At 37.8% G+C, this 21,594-nt stretch overlaps 1 protein-coding gene across 1 annotated transcript in view; it reads left to right on the top strand.

Moving 5' to 3' along the window:
- The window catches only part of LOC106139408 (uncharacterized), a gene marked incomplete at its 5' end in the record, with an annotated part of 58,608 nt that overhangs the window by 28,258 nt on the left and 8,756 nt on the right, over positions 1 to 21,594 (top strand). Inside the window, 19 exons of the mRNA XM_060951347.1 lie at positions 2,387 to 2,459; positions 3,769 to 3,875; positions 4,373 to 4,564; positions 5,410 to 5,586; positions 7,021 to 7,203; positions 7,841 to 8,020; positions 8,606 to 8,728; positions 9,518 to 9,629; positions 11,271 to 11,440; positions 11,858 to 11,949; positions 12,278 to 12,390; positions 12,797 to 13,774; positions 14,376 to 14,614; positions 15,474 to 15,587; positions 16,447 to 16,627; positions 17,457 to 17,536; positions 18,599 to 18,781; positions 19,196 to 19,322; positions 21,120 to 21,298. Coding sequence (XP_060807330.1) covers positions 2,387 to 2,459; positions 3,769 to 3,875; positions 4,373 to 4,564; positions 5,410 to 5,586; positions 7,021 to 7,203; positions 7,841 to 8,020; positions 8,606 to 8,728; positions 9,518 to 9,629; positions 11,271 to 11,440; positions 11,858 to 11,949; positions 12,278 to 12,390; positions 12,797 to 13,774; positions 14,376 to 14,614; positions 15,474 to 15,587; positions 16,447 to 16,627; positions 17,457 to 17,536; positions 18,599 to 18,781; positions 19,196 to 19,322; positions 21,120 to 21,298 — 3,603 coding nt within the window. The remainder of the gene's footprint in view (positions 1 to 2,386; positions 2,460 to 3,768; positions 3,876 to 4,372; positions 4,565 to 5,409; positions 5,587 to 7,020; positions 7,204 to 7,840; positions 8,021 to 8,605; positions 8,729 to 9,517; positions 9,630 to 11,270; positions 11,441 to 11,857; positions 11,950 to 12,277; positions 12,391 to 12,796; positions 13,775 to 14,375; positions 14,615 to 15,473; positions 15,588 to 16,446; positions 16,628 to 17,456; positions 17,537 to 18,598; positions 18,782 to 19,195; positions 19,323 to 21,119; positions 21,299 to 21,594) is intronic.

The raw sequence follows: 21,594 nt of genomic DNA on the forward strand, positions 1-21,594 counted from the left end.
CTATATCCCTTGCGGGGTAGACAGAGCCAACAGTCCCGAAAAGACATAGGCCACGTTCAACTGTTCGGCTTAATACATAAATACATATAATCACGTCTACATCCCTTGCGGGGAAGACAGAGCCAACAGTCTTGAAAATACTGATAGGCCACATTCAGCTGTTTGGCTAACTGATAGAATTGAGATTCATATAAAGTGACAGGTTGCTAGCCCGTCGCCTAAAAGAAGAATCCAAAGTATACAATTTTTCAATTCGAACCAGTAGTTCCTGAGGTTAGCGCGTTTAAACATACAAACTCTTCAACTTTATAATATTAGCATAGATTTAACGACCATTACACCTTATAATAAGAATTAGGAATCGTATGGTACAATGACGATCAAAATCATTAATCCAGGATTTTCACGCCTCGCTGGACAGAAGACCGGGAGACGGCTGTGACCAAGATTCTAATTATACTGACGAAATTGCAAAGAAAATAATAAATAAAATTCCGTTTCGTCACTCGGGCGCGGCCCTTGGGGATAGGGTGACCACGCGACTGGATTTATTCGTATATTTCGAGGAGGTTGCCAATAGTTTTAGAATAGAACTCTCTCTTTCCCATGGATGTCGTAAAAGGTTAAACATCTATACTAATATTATAAAGCGGAAGGTTTGTTTGTTTGTTTGAACGCGCTAATTTCAGAAATTACTTTATCGAGGAAGCCTTTAGGCTATAGAACATCACGCTACAACTATAAGGAGCAATGAAATAATGGAAATTATGAAAAAAACGGGGAAATATATTCATTCTTAAGGGGTTCAATGATGCCCATAATAACTATTCCACGCGGAAGAAGTCGCGGGCACAGCTAGTAGGCTAATAAACTTGGTATTCTTCTTGTAGGCGATGGGCTAGCGACCTGTCACTATTTGAATCTCAATTCTATCATTGAGGAATACAGCTGAACGTGACCTATCAGGCTTTTTGAGACTATTCGATCTGTCTACCCCCCAAGGGATATAAATGTTGTATGTATGTATGTAACTAGATACTATGAACGAAATTACTAATAATGAATAGGAATAGTCCTAAAGGAAAGAAATCTCATACACATTTAAAAAATATACATATATTAAAGTCGCCTTGTCACCCTACTAAGGGTCGCCACTCCTTTATTATTAATAACTCCATTCTCATTTAAGGGACAAAATTTATATTTCCATTCATCGTCTGAGTTTAATTAAATTTTGTTCCGCGAAATTCGTATACCTCGGCGACTTTTTCGTAAAAGGGAAAAAGGAGAAAGTTTCTTTTTAATTTGATTGCTTTGTCGTTCAATCTTTAACAGTTGGGTGAAGTTTGATTGGACATAGATCTAAATTGTTATAGACCGTTTTTTAAATTGACTGATTCACAATTCGTCAGTTCTTTTTATAAGGCTTTATTTATCTTGACTTTTATGTATGTTACATACAAATCTTTGAAGCTAAATTAAGAGCTAAAAAAAGAATAGGATCACTCCACCTCTTTCCAATATATGTCGTTAAAGGCGACTAAGGAATAGGCTCTTCTTTTAGGCGTTAGGCTAGCTGCCAATCACTATTTGAATCACAATTCCATCATTAAGCCAAACAGCTGAACGTTGCCTGTCAGTCTTTTTAACACTGGTGGCAGTAACTACCCCGCAAGGACGTGATTATATGTATGTCAATTAAGAACAACCTCCCATTCAACGGAATTGAAATATACTAAGTTGGTACACAACGCAAAATATAATCCTAAAGGCGTTAGTCCCGATTTCGAACCCACTTTTCTGGAGAGGAGCCCGGGGAGAACCATTTGACCATGATCGTGGATCGAAGTCAGAATTTTACACGAAATGACTCCCGTCTGACCTCCGAAACCCTTTGCAGCAAGGAACGCGCGATTCATTTTTTATCGCGCGAAAAACTATCGCTGTCCCTTTTCACGTCATATCAAAACGAGAGACAGCGATAGCTTTTCGCGCGATACAAACGGCGTGGCGCGTGACACTGGATAACGTATATTTATTGAATCATGACGGCCTCTGTGGCGCAGCGGTTGTACGCTTGTCTGTGACACCGGAGGTCCCGGGTTCGAATCCCGGCCAGGGCATGATGAGAAAAGAACTTGTTCTGATTAGCTTGGGTGTTGGATGTTTATCTATATAAGTATTTAGTATAAAATATAGTATCGTTGCGTTAGTATCTCGTAACACAAGTTTCGAACTTACTTCGAGGCTAACTCAATCTGTGTAATTTGTCCCGCATACATATATGTATTTATTTATTAATCATTTTCAAACATCCAATTCGCACTCTCCTCCTTTGGCTTCCATAATCAGTCTTAAAATTCAAAATTAATTTAAACTGTTACAGATCGAGAATGTCCGGAGTTGGAGCAACCGGAAATAGGGGAGGTCCAGCTGACTGGCCGGCTCTTCGGTGACAAGTAAGCATCCTTCTTATAGATAGGTAAATAGATAAATTCTTTATTGCACCATAATAAAAAATTTATTATATGATTTGTTCCCGGCACCAATACAAAAAAGAACAGGACCACTCCATCTCTTTCCCATGGATGTCGTAAAGGGCGACTAAGGGATAGACTTACAAACTTGGGATTCTTTTTAGGCGATGGGCTTACAACCGGTCACTAGTTGAATCTCAATTCTATCGTTAAGCCAAATAGCTGAACGTGGCCATTCAGTCCTTTCAAGACTGTTGGCTCTGTCTACCCCGCAAGGGATATAGACGTGACCATATTTATGTATGTTTCTATGTAATAAAAAAAATTGAAAAATATAACACAGATTATGAGGTACAAAGGTGGACTTATCGCTAAAGCTTTTCCAGTGAATCTTAGGGTGGGAGGAAACGAAAAAATAGAAAGGTATGGTATACCTTTCTATTTTTTCGTTTCCTCCTTATTACGGCTGAATTTACTCTATAATTAAACTTACTTACTATATCTTAAAAATAATTCCATTTTGACGGCCTCTGACGCACAGCAGACAGCAGACAAGCGTATTACGCTTGTCTGCTTAAAACTGCCTTAGTTATATTGTCCTACATTTAACTCATCAGCTTACATCAGGGTTTCTCAAACTTTCGGCTCCACGAACCCATGTTAAAATTTCCAAGCGACGGTGAACCCCTTACTAAATAATGACTAAAGAAAAAAATAAATTTTTATTTATTTATGTACACAAAATTATGTACAGGAGCATTTAATACAGTAATTCTAGTACAAAGGTGCTACTTATTTAAAAAGAAATCTCTTCCAGTAGACCCATGAGATGAGAGATGAATTTTGGAGCGGTATAGCGTGTGCATAAATAACTTAACTAAAGATACATGCCAATTTCATAATTAAAGAAAAGTTTAACACATACAGTACCAAAATATTAATGTGATGAGTGTGCATATTTGTTTGTTTGTAATATCTTTATTGCATAAAAATTTACACAGTAACAAGAAAATAGTACAAAGTTATAAAATAAACGAATCACTAGCAATGGCGGATATTTCTTGTCGCAAATGCGAGAGCGAGCGACGAATTCAGTCAGTCGCGCAAACCTATACATACATATGGTCACGTCCATATCCCTTGCGGGGTAGACAGAGCCAACAGTCTTAAAAACCTATCAATACGTAAATCATGTCACCAACCCCCTGCCGTCGAATGGCGAACCTTTTAGTTCGCAGACCCCCCTTTGAGAAACCCTGGCTTACATGATCATTGTTATACCCACCAACAGAGCCGCGTACTCCTGCCCCCACGGGTACCACGTGGTAGGTCTTCAGAGCAGGAGCTGCCAAGCTGACGGTAAATGGGCGGGACAACCGCCTGCTTGCAAACAGAACAGTAAGTTATACAACATTTAGTTTATACAGTTTATCTTTTTTATTGAATAAATAAATGAAATGAAATAAAACAAACGAAGCGAACTAAGCAAAACCAAGAAAATAAATCAAATAAAAATATTTTCGTGTGGTTCCCGGCACCAATACAAAAAAAGAATAGGACCACTCCATCTCTTTCCCATGGATGTCGTAAAAGGCGACTAAGGGATAGACTTACAAACTTGAGATCCTTTTTTAAGGCGATGGGTTAGCAACCTGTCTCTATTTGAATCTCAATTCTATCAACAAGCCAAATAGCTGAGCGTGACCTATCAGTCTTTTCACGGCTGTTGGCTCCGTCTACCCCACAAGGGATATAGACGTGACCATATGTATGTAAGTTCACTTTTCAGCCAGCAATTTCCCTCACCGTTTCACCCCTCTCTTCCATATGTATGTAAGTTCAGTTTTCAGCCAACAATTTTCTTATCCATATTTTTCATCACTCCCTTCTTTCAGTCTACTGCCTCCAACCACCCACAATAGAACACGCCCGCCACTCGGCCCTGCCTGAGCAGAACACGTTTGACCTGGACGCGACTGTACAGTACAACTGTCACACTGGTTATGTGACAAATGGGTTTCCGAGAGCGAAGTGTTTGGCCATAGACAATCAGGCGTCGTGGTACGGACCCGATATCAGCTGCGAACGTAAGTAGTGAAGTTTGTTTGTTTGTTATATGTTTATACATACATACATAACTTCATACATAACTTTAACTTTACAGAAGAAAATGCTGCAGTGCAGTTTGTTACCGCTTCTTCTGCACTGACGCCTCGGAAGCGGTAGTAAACTTAGTTTTTAAGTAATTTATTTGACGTCAACCAATGTTGTTAAACCATACGTTATGACAATTATTAAGCGATACGAAGTATCCTACAATATTGAATAAAAATTTTTGAATTTTGAATTTTTTTCATACATATACATAAAATCCCGCCTCTTTCCCGGAGGGGTAGGCAGAGACTACCTCTTTCCACTTGCCACGATCTCTGCATACTTCCTTTGCTTCATCCACATTCATAACTCTCAATATGTTTATTGCATAGAAATTTACACAGTAACATGAATATAGTAGGTAAGTACGCATACATAGTAATAAAAGAAACAAATCACTTGCAATGGCGGACTTCTTAATAAAGTCATTGTCAATCGATTGTGCCGTAATGTTCCCGGGACTAATACAAAAAAGAATAGGACCGCTCCATCTCTTTACCATGGTTGTCGTAAAAGGAGATTAAGGGATAGGCTTACAAACATGGGATTCTTTTTTTGGGCGATTGGCTAGCAACCTGCCACTATTTGAATCTCAATTCTATCATTAAGTCAAATAGCTGAACGTGGACAATCAGTCTTATCAAGACTGTTGGCTCTGTCTACCCCGCAAGGGATATAGACGTGACTATATACATACATACATATAGTCACGTCTATATCCCTTGCGGGGTAGACATAACAGACGTGACCATATGTATGTATGTATGTAATTCCCCAGCCCGCTCATGTGGGGAACCCGGTGACGTCCCCCACGGGTGGGTGACCGCTGACTGTCACACCTTCGGCTGCAGAGCCGTGGTCCAATGTGGTCAGGGGTTCGAACTGGTGGGCAAGGCTGAGCGGTACTGCCAAGCCGACGGGGCGTGGGCCCCAAAGGAGCTCCCAACTTGTGTCCGTGAGTATCGATTTTGGGTAAAATTTTTTTGGGTGAGCGATGAGTCTGTGAAACCATTGATATGTAGATACGTATTACATTAAAAAAAAATATTTTTCGAATGAATTGATTACGAAAGACAGTTCCATCTTTTGCTTGCTCCGTGAAAGATTCAAGTTGGAAATATATAGCTATTCAAAGTTTGGAATTGTCAATATTTCAAGGACCATAGATCTACCAAATACAGTCTCTGTATCTTTGATCTGCTTAGTTATAAACGAGTGCATAAGGACTTATAATATTCATTTAACTTTAGATTAATACTTTACTTTCTACATAACCATTAATACTGTAAAGATAATGCTTATATCTATCGTTAAATTTATCTTATGTAGTTTTAAAAGCGTAATTCTATAAATCACTTCTCTTATTATAAATTCCACAGACTCATCGCTAACAACACCAACCTTTTGTGAAATCTCGCGATATTTTTTTGTCATTGCTTCGTGACAATGTAGTTGCCGGTCGGTGTCGTTTGGAATGTTGCATGGTTTTCCAATTATTGTGGAACTTCGAACTGTCTCCGGGTGTTCACCAATAGTGGCATGATGCTTTTCTCTGAGGCTGTTATCATGGCTGCCATTTTGAGCAATATCATTGTCATGACGCAATAGAATGGATCTCCCACTTCGATTACATTAATTATCACTTTTGAATCGATTGATATATCTTTAGTATGATACACTGATTTGTTTTTATCATTAATAGCTTTTAATTTTTTTGTATTATCAGTAATTTTGGCTGAATTTGCAATATCATCGTGATATTCAAATTCGTCTTTGTTTCGTTATCAAGTGGGAATGTCCATTAAAGTTAATGTTTGTTAATGAAAATTAAAAATCTCTTTTTTCTCCTTTCCTGCCGCTCAGAAGGAGGCGAATTGGGGGACAGTTTGAAACGATTCAGTGCATAAAGTAGTGTGTCTTAATATAAATGTTGTTTAATAGAATGTTGTTCCTTTCAAATTCTATACAACTTTCAACTTGACTCTTATAAGAAGTCGTTTTTCTAAGATCATTATGAATTATGTCATAAATACCGTAACTGCCTATAGTCGACGTCGCTAAATAATGTAGATTGCTATTGTTTACGTAGAGAAGCATTTAATTCCATTGTTGAACGTGCTTAAATTTATTGTTAAGAATTTCTTAATTGTATCTTAAATGCTGTAGCGAAATAAAGGTAAAAATTAAATTGTTTGTTTCATTCCGTGCATGCTGTGTTACTATTCTGCATGAACCTTCAATGAAATAATTTAAAAAAAGCTTCTAACAATGACAATCCAATTATTCCATAATCCCAAAACGGCCCATAACCTAAAATTGCTGAATTATTCAAACCGCCATCTGTTATCTAATCTTGGAGTGACTTAAAGCGACTTGTGTCGCCATCTAGTGGTCACACAGGTGCAGTGCCCGCCCCCTGAAGCTCCTAGACACGGGAAAGCAGTGTACACCTCATGCGCCTACAACTCCGTGGTGTCTTATGAATGCAAGTATGGCTACCGATTGGTTGGAGACGCGACGAGGCGATGTGGAGCTGACAAGAAGTGGTCGGGAACCCAGCCGTTGTGTAAAGGTAAGAATTGGTGACCTTCAATAAGTTTTGCATTATCATGTTGTTGTTGAATGAATGAATGATTAATTATGCAATGAATGAGTATTGAATATTACAGTTGTTACATTTGTTTTAAGCACTAAACTAACAACTAAGTTGTTGTAACAACTTGTTTCTTTTATGATTCCTTGGGTCCTGATAAGATAAAATGTTAGTCTTTTTCTTCCGCTCTGTATTCTGGGGTGTCACTTGATTATCAATAAGTTTCATAATGCAATATTTGGCACATTAGTGTGTAACATATTATTATTTTCCGTCTCAACACATTATACCATCAATCTCAAATCTCAACACATCAGACCCAATGGTTGACTCGTAGATAATGCTTCCAGCATTAAGTTCGCCAATTGTGCTATACATTTGTATTTTGTGCAATGAAGTTAAAAACATAACATAAAATCACGCCCCTTTCCCGGAGGGGTAGGCAGAGACTATCTCTTTCCACTTGCCACGATCTCTGCATACTTCCTTCGCTTCATCAACATTCATAACTCTCTTCATGCAAGCTCGGCGGTTTCGGGTACTTTTGACCTGACCCTTTACCAATGAAGTTTAAATAAATAAATACCTCATCATGTTTTCATATCGAACCTTCCAGAAATCAATTGCGGTCACCCAGGTCAGTTGTGGAACGGATGGCTGGAAAACATATCATCAGGCACCGGCTTGGGTGCTTCTATCATTTTCCGATGTCAAGACGGCATGAAGATGGAAGGAAATGGATCTGCTATCTGCCAGAGTGACGGGACTTGGAGTCATCCATTACCCCAGTGTTTGGGTTAGTAAATTACAGACTTATATATTCACTAGCTGTGCCCGCGACTTCGCCCGCGTGGTATAGTTATTTTGGGCAGCATTGAAGCCCTCAAGGAGGAATAAGTTTCCCCATTTTTTTTTTTTCTTTATTTCACGCTGCAACTATTAACAGCAAAGCTAATAGTTGCAGCGTGATGATAAAAAGCCTTTCGCGATAAAGGTTCTATTCAACAAAAAAATATTTTTTAAATTCGAACCATTAGTTCCTGAGATTGGCGCGTTCAAACAAACAATCTTTATAATATAATGCTCAGCTCGACCGCCACCAAAGAGAAGATCTTCTGCCAGGCTAGACGTAATGCCTGGGGTACCGCGGCTCCGACTATGTTGTGTCGGAGGTTGTATATATGTTCCAATCCGTAAAATCTTTTATTGCGCGATTTAGACTTTTTCCTATTTTTTTATTGATAGCGTCGCGTATTTTTTTTTTGTGACTTATGGCGGATACAATACGATTTGACAAAGTTTTTACAACTGCCTAACATTAAACCTCCTTTTAAGAAAATCTTATAAGTGTGATCGACCTTAAATTTGAATACATTTTCAGCTCCATGCGTGGTACCTCACGTTTCTCAAGGCCGCGTGGTCTTGGTGGAGAACAAGACTGGTGAGAATGACACCAACGAAGGGAACACTCAGATCGTCGGCAGCTCATCAATGGTGCAACACGGTAAGTTTCTAATAATATGGACTCTTACGAATGTAGATACATACATACATATGGTCACGTCTATATCCCTTGCGGGGTAGACAGAGCCAACAGTCTTGAAAAGACTGAATGGCCACGTTCAGCTGTTTGGCTTAATGATAGAATTGAGATTCAAACAGTGACAGGTTGCTAGCCCATCGCCGTAAAAAGAATCCCAAGTTTGTAAGCATATCCCTTAGTGGCCTCTTGCGACATCCACGGGAAAGAGATGGAGTGGTCCTATTCTTTTTTGTATTGGTGCCGGGAACCACACGGCACGACACGAATGTAGATTACTTATTTAATTCAAATTCAAAATGTTTATTCATTATTATAGTATACTACCATATCGCTTAATAATTGTCCAATCTTTTGGTTTCACAACTTTGGTTGACGTCAAATAAATTACTTAAAACTAAGTTTACTGCCGTTTCCAAGGCGTCGTGCAGAAGACGCGGTAACAAACTGCACTGCCGCATTTTCTTCAACAACGTCAGCTTCACAAATATCCAAACTTGTAATTAAATGTGGACGAGAGAATACATTGTTCACATTAATTTATTGATATGAGATTTTTTTTTTAATTTTGGCAAGCAGACGTTATTAGTTATTATTTTACCTTTTATCCTTTTTTCAATGACTCCCTTTTCATCGCAGAATTGGCGCAGAATGTCTATAAATAAAAAAGAAAAACTCAAAGATCTCATACAAAAAAAAAGTGTTTAAAATAAAAAAATAAAATAATTGAAATACCTAAATTATTGATTTCAGGTGAAATAATATATGTGGACTGCGAAAAAGATTACGAGTTTCCATCGAACAACGCAGCCGTGACGTGTAACAATGGAACCTGGACTCAGATACCGCGTTGTCAACCTGCGAGGTAAAATTATTTGAACCCTACTTTATTCCGGTGGGTTAAGCACAAAATCCTAACCCGTATTGGATCCATGGTTACACATCCAGTTGCCGAAATGTGCAGGTTTCCTCATGAATTGTAATAATAGAAAAGAGAATAGGACTACTCCATCTCTTTCCCACGGATGTCATAAAAAGCGACTAAGGGATTGGCTTATAATCTTGGGATTCTCCTTTTAGGCGATGGGCTAGCAACCTGTCACTATTTGAATCTCAATTCGATCATTAAGCCAAACAGCTGAACGTGGCCTTTCAAGACTGTTGGCTCTGTCTACCTCGCAAGCGATAGACATGATGATATGTATGTTCCTCACGATGTAATCCTTCACCGGTAAGAGCATCGGTTAGTATTCAAACTAATGTACTTTGAAAAGAGTCATTGGTACTTGGTCGAGTTGGAAATTACCTTTCGATCTTCTTCCTCCTGGCTTTAGTCCCGGTTGCATCCTCGCTTCTCCGGGAGAGAAACCCTGAGTATGCCTTTAAGCCAAAAGCTTTCTATCTACAAAGAAAATTATGAACAACTTACATTTACTTAGTAGAGTAGTTACTTAGTAGTTGCGTGGAAATACCGAGTTGGTCAACCGGGTTTATAGCTGAAAACCAGTTCTTTGCTTATCTCGAGCAAAGAAATCCGCTGAGCTTATAAATAAATAATAAATAAATATATACGAGACTAATTACACAGATTGGGTTAACCTCGAAGTAAGTTCGAGACTTGTGTTACGAGATACTAACTCAACGATACTATATTTTATAATAAATACTTATATATGTATACAACCTCCAATTCAAAAGATATACATCCAAAATACAGACCAATCAGAAAAAGTTATTTTCTCATCATGCCCTGGCCGGGATTCGAACCCGGGACCTCCGATGTCACAGACAAGCGCACTACCGCTCCGCTACAGAGGCCGCCTATCTTGATAGGCCAATTTATGACCTTTTTGAATAACTGCAGCACACATCTGCTAAGAGTTAAGTTCTATTTTATTTATTTAATGTTATGTATTTGAGAATCTTGTGTACGTTGAGTTATTTCAAAAAAATCTTTCATTCATTCGAACGAAATTTCCTCTGATTGGTCTGGGTCTTGGATGTTTATCTATCTAAGTATACATACATACATATAATCACGTCTATATCCCTTGCGGGGTAGACAGAGCCTACAGCCTTGTAAAGACTGATAGGCCACGTTCAGCTATTTGGCTTTAAGATAGGATTGAGATTCAAATAGTGATAGGTGCCGTGTGGTTCCCGGCACCAATACAAAAAAGAATAGAACCACTCCATCTCTTTCCCATGGATGTCGTAAAAGCCGACAAAGGGGTAGGCTTATAAACTTGGGATTCTTCTTTTAGGCGATGGGCTAGCAACCTGTCACTAACTAAGTATTTATTATAAAATATAGTATCGTTGAGTTAGTATCTCGTAACACAAGTTTCGAATATATATTTATTATTTTTTTATTTATTCATTCATGCTTGCTGAGCTTGCATAAAGAGAGTTATGAATGTGGATGAAGCGAAGTCTCTGCCTACTCCTCCGGGAAAGAGGCGTGATTTTTATGTATGTATGTATTTATTCACTCATTTATTCACAGGTGTAAAAAATTACCAAAGAACCCTCGGAATGGCATGGTGATAGCTCCGAAGACGGAGCACGGGATGAAGGCCAGGTTCCGCTGCAAAGACGGCTACGAGCTGAAGGGGAACCCCATCGTCGTCTGCTCCTTCGGGAACTGGAGCGGGGAGGCGCCCAAATGCGAAGAAGGTATTAGTTTTTTAATAGTAATAGTGCCGTGTGGTTCCCGGCACCAATGCAAAATGCTGTTTGGCTTAATGATGGAAATGAGATTCAAATAGTGACAGTAAAATAGTAGTAAGTAAAATAGTTTATTAGCCTATCCCTTAGTCACCTTTTACGACATCCGTGGGAAAGACATGGGAGTGGTCCTATTCTTTATTTCTTATGGTGCCGGGAACCACACGGCATTATTATTATACTTATATTAGTCTTATTCTACTTTTCTGCAAACTATTAGGTATTCAGCCAAATAGCTGAACGTGGCCATTCAGTCCTTTCAAGACTGTTGGCTCTGTCTACCCCGCAAGGGATATAGACGTGAACATATGTATGTATCTGTATTATTCAGCCAATTTACATTTAATATTTGTGTTGACCTTACAGTGTTCTGTCCATTCCCTGGATACATTGAAAACGGAAAGGTTCTGCTCGTTGGAAATATGGGCCTTTACGATTACCGGCCTTACGTCAAGAAGGTAACTGAACCATTAGTTAAATTCACTTCCTTTCATCACATCATAGAATACATAGTTTATAATTAAAAAACAGTCATTGGTAAAATCTTCCTCCTGGCTTTAGTCCCGGTTGCATTCTCACCACTCTGGATAGGAGCCCGGGGTATGCCTTTGACCGTGGATCCTGGATTGGGTGAGTCAGGGTTTTAAACGAAGTTTTACATGAGTCATTGGTCTCAGAAGAATATGTGCAATGGCGGACTTATCCCTATTGGAATTTCTTCTGTCAACCGTAAGGGTTATTTTATTTAACGGAGCATCTAAGTAATAATATCAAATAAATTTTCAGGTGGTGAATAATAAACAGATAATGTATGAATGTGAGAAAGGCTATGTGCTGTCCGAGGGTCCGCCCGGGGCTACGTGTGTTGGGGGGCATTGGAGCCCTAGAGAGCTGCCGAAGTACGTACCTATAATTCTTAGTAAAAAACCAATACTTGTATAGATAGGATATGTATTGTAACAAAACAAACCAGCAGGATTGCTCTATTTCTTATTTCCATTTTTGAACATGATACATACATGTTCGTCTAGGTCTTCCCACCCCGACCTTTCCCTCCACACTCTCCTTGTATATCTACACATGATCACATTATCTTTGAACATGATCTTCAGTGTTTTTTCATTTTCTTCTTTCTTCTTCTTTTGTCCAACCAATATCCCATTATTTGGGGACTCTGGGTTACTCCAGGTTAATCTGTCCTGGGTTTTATACATCGGGAAGTTAGGCTTTCTTGAGATCGATGCTTAACCACCAGAATTTTTGCATGGAGGAAATGAATGCAATTTTGTATTCCTCATTTTCCAGATGCACTCTTTACCAACACCCCCGGATACGATGGAGCAGGAGACGGCGATCAATCACAGACCCCGAATCACGTCACAGAAGATCAGCTTACCTCAGACAATATTACAATAGTTTGCGAAGACAAGCCGATCCCACACGACAATATCTAGATCAAATATACGATAAATATAATCACCATACACAGAAACCTACTCTCAGGCACGCTAATTACAAATTGATGAAGAAATTCGATACTGATGTCGAGGAAGACAATCCTGATGAATTCACAAATTCTGATGAAGAACATTTACCTACCGCTGTTTATACAGTTTACAATGTTCATGGAGAACCTATTGGGCATAGAATGTATTCTTACCAACCAGTTTACGAGCCAGAAGATGATGATTTAATACATCGTGATGACATAGCAACTTATTCAGATTCAGAGGAGGATGAGGATTTATCCCACATGACAGTTTTAAGAGGTGGAACGTTTGCAGATCATGATGCTGTAGATCCGAGAAATCCTCATAGTATAGATGAATTGAAGCATGACTATTTTGAGAGATATTTCGATAAGAGAAGAAAGAGGTATCTTAGTTCTAAAACTAGTGAAGAGATTAAGAAGGAATTGGATATAGAATTAGACGCAGAAAGTGCAGTAGAGGTAACCACTAAAACTGTTGAATCTTCAACCAAGGTCAGAAGAAAAAGGGATATAAATGAGGAGGACGATGACACAGGATTATATACTTTACCACCAACATTTAAAGAGCAAGAATTAATTAATGATATTAGTACTAATCATTTGAAAGTGATTCCTTTAGAAACTCGATCGGAGAACGAGACCGATAATTACAGTCGCGAAATGGCTGTAATACCTTTGCAATATACGAATACAAATTCCACAGAAGTTGATAACATTTTGGATAAACGTGATAAGAGGACTAGTAGAAAAACAGATAGGCTTAATCAAACAACAGTCACGGTGCCCAAAACGTAAGTATAACAAATCACAGTTATTTAAATACTTACAAAAAATATCTTTAAACATGTAGCCACAACTGCTTCTACAAATATTTTTTAAAGAAATTTCTGAAATCAGAGTACTAATTAAAATATAATACAGGTATTAAACGTGCATGTTACCAATCGAAAAAAAAAATAAGACCACTCCATCTCTTTCCTCGTGGATGTCGTAAAAAGCGACTAAGGGATATATCCCAGGCTTATAAACGATTTAGGCGACACGCTAGCAACCTCTGTCACTGATGTCTATATGAATCTCAATTCAATCATTCAGCCAAATAGCTGAACGTGGCCTTTCAGTCTTTTAATACTGTTGGCTCTGTCTACCCCGCAAGGGATATAGACGTGATTGTATGTATATATGTAACCAATTGCTCCATGACCACGTATCATAGTAAAATGAATCGAAACGTCCGAGATAAATTATAGGTACCTACGTTACGCGCGCGATTAATACCTGTATTATTTATAAATGCAACACAAAAGTTTAAAATAAGACGAAGCAAACATTTAATAGTATATCGGTAAGAAGTCAAATTGAAGTCAAAGAAGATTTACATTTCATTTATAGAGGTCGAGAAGGCAAAGGTGGCGGTAGACGGAACCAACAGCTCCAACAAGAACCGTCCAGCGAAGAAGGCCAATCAGCAGATAACAAAGACGTTATCGAGGGCCCAAATGGGGGTAACCAAACGGAGAAAGGGAAGAAGGGACGTCCAAAAAGCCCTTGCGATCCTATAGAGAGCGAGCCATATGTTAACATAGAAATTGTTAAGTATGGAAGGGACCCCAATAACACATTTAGTTCTGGTAAGTTTGAAATAACATACATACATACATACATTACACCTTTAATATTTGTATGCTTTAAACAGCAGCTTTAAAGTGCCGTGTGGTTCCCGGCACTATTACAAAAAAGAATAGGACCACTCCATCTCTTTCCCATGGATGTCGTAAAAGGCGACTAAGGGATAGGCTTATAAACTTAGGATTCCTCTTTTAGGCGATGGGCTAGCAACCTGTCACTGTTTGAATCTCGGTTCTATCATTAAGCCAAATAGCTGAACGTGGCCATTCAGTCTTTTCAAGACTGTTGGCTCTGTCTACCCCGCAAGGGATATAGACGTGACCATATGTATGTATGTATGTTTAAACAGCAAGACATAGCAAACTACTCGTATTATTATTCAACAACTGTATCTTTGTACCTGTGTTTAACAAATAAATTGATTGATTGATTGACTAGCTGTCAGACTTCGTCCGCGTGGAATAGTTATTTCGGGCATCATTGAAGCCGTCAAGGATGAATAATTTTCCCCGTTTTTTTTCACATTTTCCATTATTTCTTCGCTCCTTATAGTTGCAGCGTGATGTTATATAGCCTGAAGCATTCCTCGATAAATGGTCTATTTAACACATAAATAATTTATCAATTCAAATCAGAGTAGTTCCTGAGATTAGCGCGTTCAAACAAACTCTTCACTAGAATAGAATAGAATAGATTTATTTTCAAAATTGGATACAAGGTATCACTTATTGATGTCACATAACTTAAATCTAATTATAACTACTACTGCTTCAAATACGCATGTGTAGAAGGAGCGGCGGAACAAACTACACTGCAGCATTTTCATCCTTGTACAATATGTTACAATGCCATTGGTTTCAGGTACAATAGTACGAGTGGCGTGCGGAAAAGGCTATGGATTAAATTTAGAGGCGAATGCGACAGCGAAATGTGTGCGAGGCAGGTGGAAACCGGAGAAGCCGAAATGCGAGATATGTGAGTGTCTGGACACAGAGTGCCGTGTGGTTCCCGGCACTGATAGAAAGAAAGAACAGGATTACACCATCTCTGTCCCATGGATGTCGTTAAAGGACTGAGGGATAAGTTTATAAACTTGGGATTCTTCTTATAGAACCATGACATCTTTTTCCCATGGATGTCGTAAAAGGTGACTAAGGGATAAGTTTATAAACTTGGGATTCTTCTTATAGAACCATGACATCTTTTTCCCATGGATGTCGTAAAAGGTGACTAAGGGATAAGTTTATAAACTTGGGATTCTTCTTATAGAACCATGACATCTTTTTCCCATGGATGTCGTAAAAGGTGACTAAGGGATAAGTTTATAGACGGGCTAGCAACTGTCACTTTATAATATAACATATAATCACGTCTATATCCCTTGCGTGGTAGACAGAGCCAACAGTCTTCAAAAGACTGAAAGGTCACGTTCAGCTGTTTGGCTTAATTGCCATTTACTTCAAATACAAATGTATATTTATTTGGATTTTTTTTATGTTGTTGTGATATTTATTTATTTAGTAATCACTTTATTTCATCTGTATAATATTTTTTAATAGCCAAATAGCTGAACGTGGCCATTCAGTCTTTTCAAGACTGTTGGCTCTGTCTACCCCGCAAGGGATATAGACGTGACCATATGTATGTATAATATTTTTTAATCAAAAATCCATAACAAAGACTAAAATAAGTATCTAACTTACTTAAATGTTTGCTCTTCACTATCTAATCCTAAAAGGAGCAGAAGAAAACAATTCCCTTAAATTTCTTTTATTTTTATTCCTTCACTATCTTATCCGATGGAGCTGATGAAAGAATTTCCCTTATCTTACAGTACCGTGCCACGTGCCATCAACTGAGTACGGCATCTACACCATGGCTGCTGACGCCGGGCACCCCATGACTGCCAGCCAGGTGCTGGGGACACCAGCTATTGGTCACGGCGAGGAAAAGGAGCTGAACGAGACTGATCCGGTGCCTAACGGACAAGTTGTACACTTCTCTTGTGAATACGGGTGAGTCAATAAAGGGTCCACCTGTTGTACTTTTTACGTGCATAACCTTTAAATAAATAAATAAAATCAAGTACAGTGTGCCGTGTGGTTCCCGGCACCAATAAAAAAAAGAATAGGACCACTCCATCTCGTTCCAATGGATGTCGTTAAAGGCGACTAAGGGATAGGCTTATAAACTTGGGATTCTTCTTTTAGGCGATGGGCTAGCAACCCGTCACTATTTGAATCTCAATTCTATCATTAAGCCAAACAGCTGAACGTGGCCTGTCAGTCATTTAAAGACTGTGTGTGTGTGATCATATGTATGCATGTATGTATGTTATGAAAGCAAACACCAAAAGAGTAACAAATAATGTTGACTCGACACTCCTAGACTGGAGAGAACTATGGAATTTTCTTAGAGAGAACGCAACTTTAGCAAAAATGTTAAAGATAATGTTAAAGTGATAAGAGTTAACCAACACGAAACTAGAAATAGCGAAAACGCCATATACGGATGACCAACCTTAACTGATCGGCAGAGGGTAATCAAAAAGCACATTAAATAAATAATAATGAATAAATATATACGGGATAAATTACACAGATTGAGTTAGCCTCGAAGTTCGAGACTTGTGTTACGAGATACTAACTCAACGATACTATATTTTATAATAAATATTTATATAGATGAACATCCGAAACCCAGGCCAATCAGAAAAAGTTCTTTTCTCATCACGCCCTGGCCGGGATTCGTTCCCGGGACCTCCGTTGTCACAAACAAGCGTACTACCGCTGCGCTACAAAGGCAAAAATTATATGTATTCTTCAAAATTACCCAAAATTTCAGGTACAATGTTCAAGGCCCGACGAATCTGCGTTGTTGGCTCGGAGAATGGGCTGTGACGAGTATGCCGGAATGCGTTGCAGGTAATTAAGAAATTTATAGATATATTTTTCTATACCAGCAGCGGAATTGGACTCAAGCTACCGTTAGTTAGGCCTGCAGAGGAAGAAGCCTTCTGACGATACGCGCCGTGTCCAGATGTACCTTGCCTTAGATAGATAGATAGGTTCTTTAATGCAACATAAGAAAGAGAAAAACAGAAAAAAAACACAGGTAATGACCTCATTACCGATAAGCGATAAGTCCGCCTTTGTAGGTACAAAGGCGGACTTATCGCTAAAGCAATCTCTTCCAGTCAACCTTAGGGTGGGAGGAAATTAAAATAGAAAGGCTGGCTTAATATAGATGGCTGGATCAAGAGTCAAATGCAACCCTTGATCCAGCCATCAAGCGATAGCCTCTTTAGATGTTGTCGAGACTTCGCTATTTGTTTTTTTATTTTTACTATTATTTATTGCACATAAAATTATACCTTTCAATTTATCCTAAACTTATGTTATTAAGGTAATGTACAAGAGACAACCTTATCTCATTACGAAATATCTTACAAGCAACCACAAAAACATTATTGTTATTATATCTTATTATTATCCTATCACCGCATTAATATTTGTATAGTTCATCAGCTATTTAGTCAATTCTATGTTATGTGGTAAGCATTGCATATTTACACATATTTTCTTCATATATCCACCAATAGTATTATGAAGTGCCCCAAAATTCAAAATTTTTATTCATTATCATAGGATACTTCATATCGCTTAATAATTATCAAATCGTTTGGTTTCACAACATTGGTTGACGTCAAATAAATATCTTAACTTAAAATTTAAATAGATTTATGTACAGAGTGTACTGTAATTTTGATTTAGGTTCAAATCAAACTACAATTACTCCTGTGCCAAGCTAAAGCCAGATGTTTTTATCATCAGTCACATAATAAGCCTTCCCTTACAAAGTACTTTCTTTGCATACTCTCAGAATTTTTGGTTAGGCATATCAAGAACAGACTCCGGCAACCTATTATAAAATTGTCAATCATCTTGTTCTTGACCTGTTTCTAGTGTTACAAATAAACCTTCCAGCACCATGTGAGCTGCCTCTTCTCCACGGAGCTACATACGAGGCTGGCTATAGAGCTGGTCTCACAGTAGCCCACGCGTCTTCAGTGAACATAGCTTGCGAGCCAGGCAGATCTCCACCAGCCACACTGAACTGCCATTTAGGAAGATTACAGCCCACTGTTCACGACTTTTGTAGGCCTTTGGGTAAGTACAGACATTCATGTTAGTATAGACGTAAAATAAATAGAAAATGGCATGCTTAGATGATATGGTTATAGAGGGATTGAATTAAAGCAAGTTGACTAAGTATTTATACGAGGTGAGTGTGAATGGAAAGGTTGAAAGAGAATGAGCTTGAAAATGGTACTTTGATCAAATCGAGGATACCCTGACCCTGATAATTTAATAAAGAGAGATTAATGTTGATGAAGGAAAAGAAGCATATCGCCTTTGGAGAGATGTGGTCTCCGCGTACGCGTCAGGGGAAGAAGTGTTGTTTTATGTTTAAAACACAGTGTTTCACAACAATACGGCGAAGCAATAATTACAACGTAACTTTATGCTATTTGTAAAGAAAAATACAAAAATGTTAAAGATAAAAATTGCATTATTTCACAGCTAATTTATCAAGACCACGACCAACGTCAGAGTTTCAGAGTGGTTCGGACATTGTAAGAGAAGATGTATCTGAACTAGAACCTGATTTAGATAGAAAAACGATTACTGATTGTGGACAACCTGCGAGGTAAAGAAATGATTTGGCTTTAGACGATCCATAATTAAGTTTAATATCTGACTTTTTTCAAGATATTTCAAGAGCTGAGAGAGCTGCTTTTGAGGTAATTATCGCTAAGGGTCTGGTTCCTTCTCTTTTGAAAAGCCATCACCACCCTAAACTCTCTGACAACGAAATGACCCACCTAGCGGTAATTATCAAAAGTGAACTCTTGAGCAAACTGTACCTATGTTTTAACTTTTATCATGTCTACGTTAAATGACCAAGTTATAAGCAAACTAGTGATTAGTTTGCTACAATTTCGTAAAAAAATTAAAATCTCCCTGTAAATTTTGAACCTGCATTAGTGAACATGGTTTTTATAATTTTGGTTTATAAGCGCTTTCATTGTAGCTTCCGTGTATTATTATTTTGTGTACATTATCATTTTAACAAACATCTCATGCAGATACCAAGTCTTTCAAATTTACTGGTTCAGATATATTGTTCACAGTAAGATCTCCAATGGTATTTAGCTGCATTCGAAATCGGTTTTATTTTTGGTTCAATTTTATATTTTCTTTGCTATTGTCTGGTGAATTATATGTGAAATTTGAAGCAAATGGAACTCTCATAAGAACTTTTTTGTTATTTAACATTTCTACCGACCGGTAAGAATCTTATTAATTTAATGTCATTACGATGCCTATCGTTTGGTGAAAATATTTACAATTTCATTAGGATTTTAAGTGTTGTCTTATAAATTATTTAAATTTTAAAAATTATCTATTGTTAATTTCCAATTATATCTAACACATTCATAGAGTTTCACTTGTTTCGAAAAATACATCATCCACTTAAGGATGAGTCGTGAATGACAAAAAATAATATTTTTGCAAAGAATCTGCATTTCTTATTTGCTGGCTGGATAGACTGAAGGGAACACAAGCGGTTAGGGATGCCAAGCCCTGGTGAGAGCCTTCTAGGTTCGGACTTTTGCTTCTTTAAACTCTCCGTCATTTTCTTCATCATCAATATCCAATTTATCATCAACAACTCAAATAGTTTCATCAACATTACCAAATTTATCATCATTTGAAAGAAATACTTCATTTTAATCAAAATTTAAATAACAATTTATTGTTTTATCAACAACTTTATTAGTTTTTGAGGACTATATTTCACGTTCATTATTTTCTAGGTTTTAAATCCTCAGATGGCAGGGCTTAGTATATTTAGGTACACACATACAACTTTTTATGTATGTCTGTTTAAAAAGCTGTCTGTATGGCCATGGTTGGCTTCTTATGTCTTGGGCAAGCTTTATTTATGTTGCTCGGTGTTATTTTCCAGTTTCCGATGTCTAGTGCATGATCAATTTCACTGTTGATATAATTATGGTATTGAATACTTAATTAGGCTTAAATTGATTAAATATAAAAATAATGATAATTTGGAAGTAAAAAGTCTACCTAGAGCTGAAGTGAAGGTATCAAGGTCAAATACGATTATTAAGTAATGAATTACTTATGTATTAATAAGTAAGTTTATTTAAAAAAGGTGTCATAAAACTTTAAATTTTAATAACTTGAGTATTATTTAACATTGAATTTTCAAATTTTTTTTTCCAATTTAAACGAATTATTCAATAGAGTTTTCATAGTGCTCAATAACTTTATCAGCTCCAGGATAAATAACAAATGTATGATCAATCCTTCATCAAATTTTTTTATATATCTCCCAATTTTCCTCTGAAAAAGCTTACGAATTTACGTGAGGATCAATAACATTTCACAATGTATTAGAAAACTATGTCCGAATGTTTAGGGTGCAAGGGACTTTGATATACCGGGATGGCGCCGAAGTGAACGGATCTATTGGCATGGAGGGTTATCCACACGGCACTGAGATCACGTTCAGATGTATAGCCTCCATCATGGGTGAGAAGACCACTTGGAAGCTGATCTGTGAACATGGAAACTGGGTGGGGAAGAGTTTCAACTGTGGTAATTTCTGGATGTTCATACCTTTCTTTATATAAATTAACGTTGGTTATTAGTAGATGCTCTTTAACAGTTACAAGACAGCTCATACGTACATACATATGGTCACGTCTATATCCCTTGCGGGGTAGACAGAGCCAACAGTTTTGAAAAGACTGAATGGCCACGTTCAGTGATTGAATTGAGATTCAAATAGTGACAGGTTGCTGTACCCAACGCCTAAAAAAGAATCCCAAGTTTGTTAGCCTATCCCTTAGTCGCCTTTTACAACATCCATGGGAAAGAGTTGGAGTGGTCCT

This window comes from Amyelois transitella, chromosome 24 (assembly GCF_032362555.1).
Source record: "Amyelois transitella isolate CPQ chromosome 24, ilAmyTran1.1, whole genome shotgun sequence".
NCBI lineage: Eukaryota > Metazoa > Arthropoda > Insecta > Lepidoptera > Pyralidae > Amyelois > Amyelois transitella.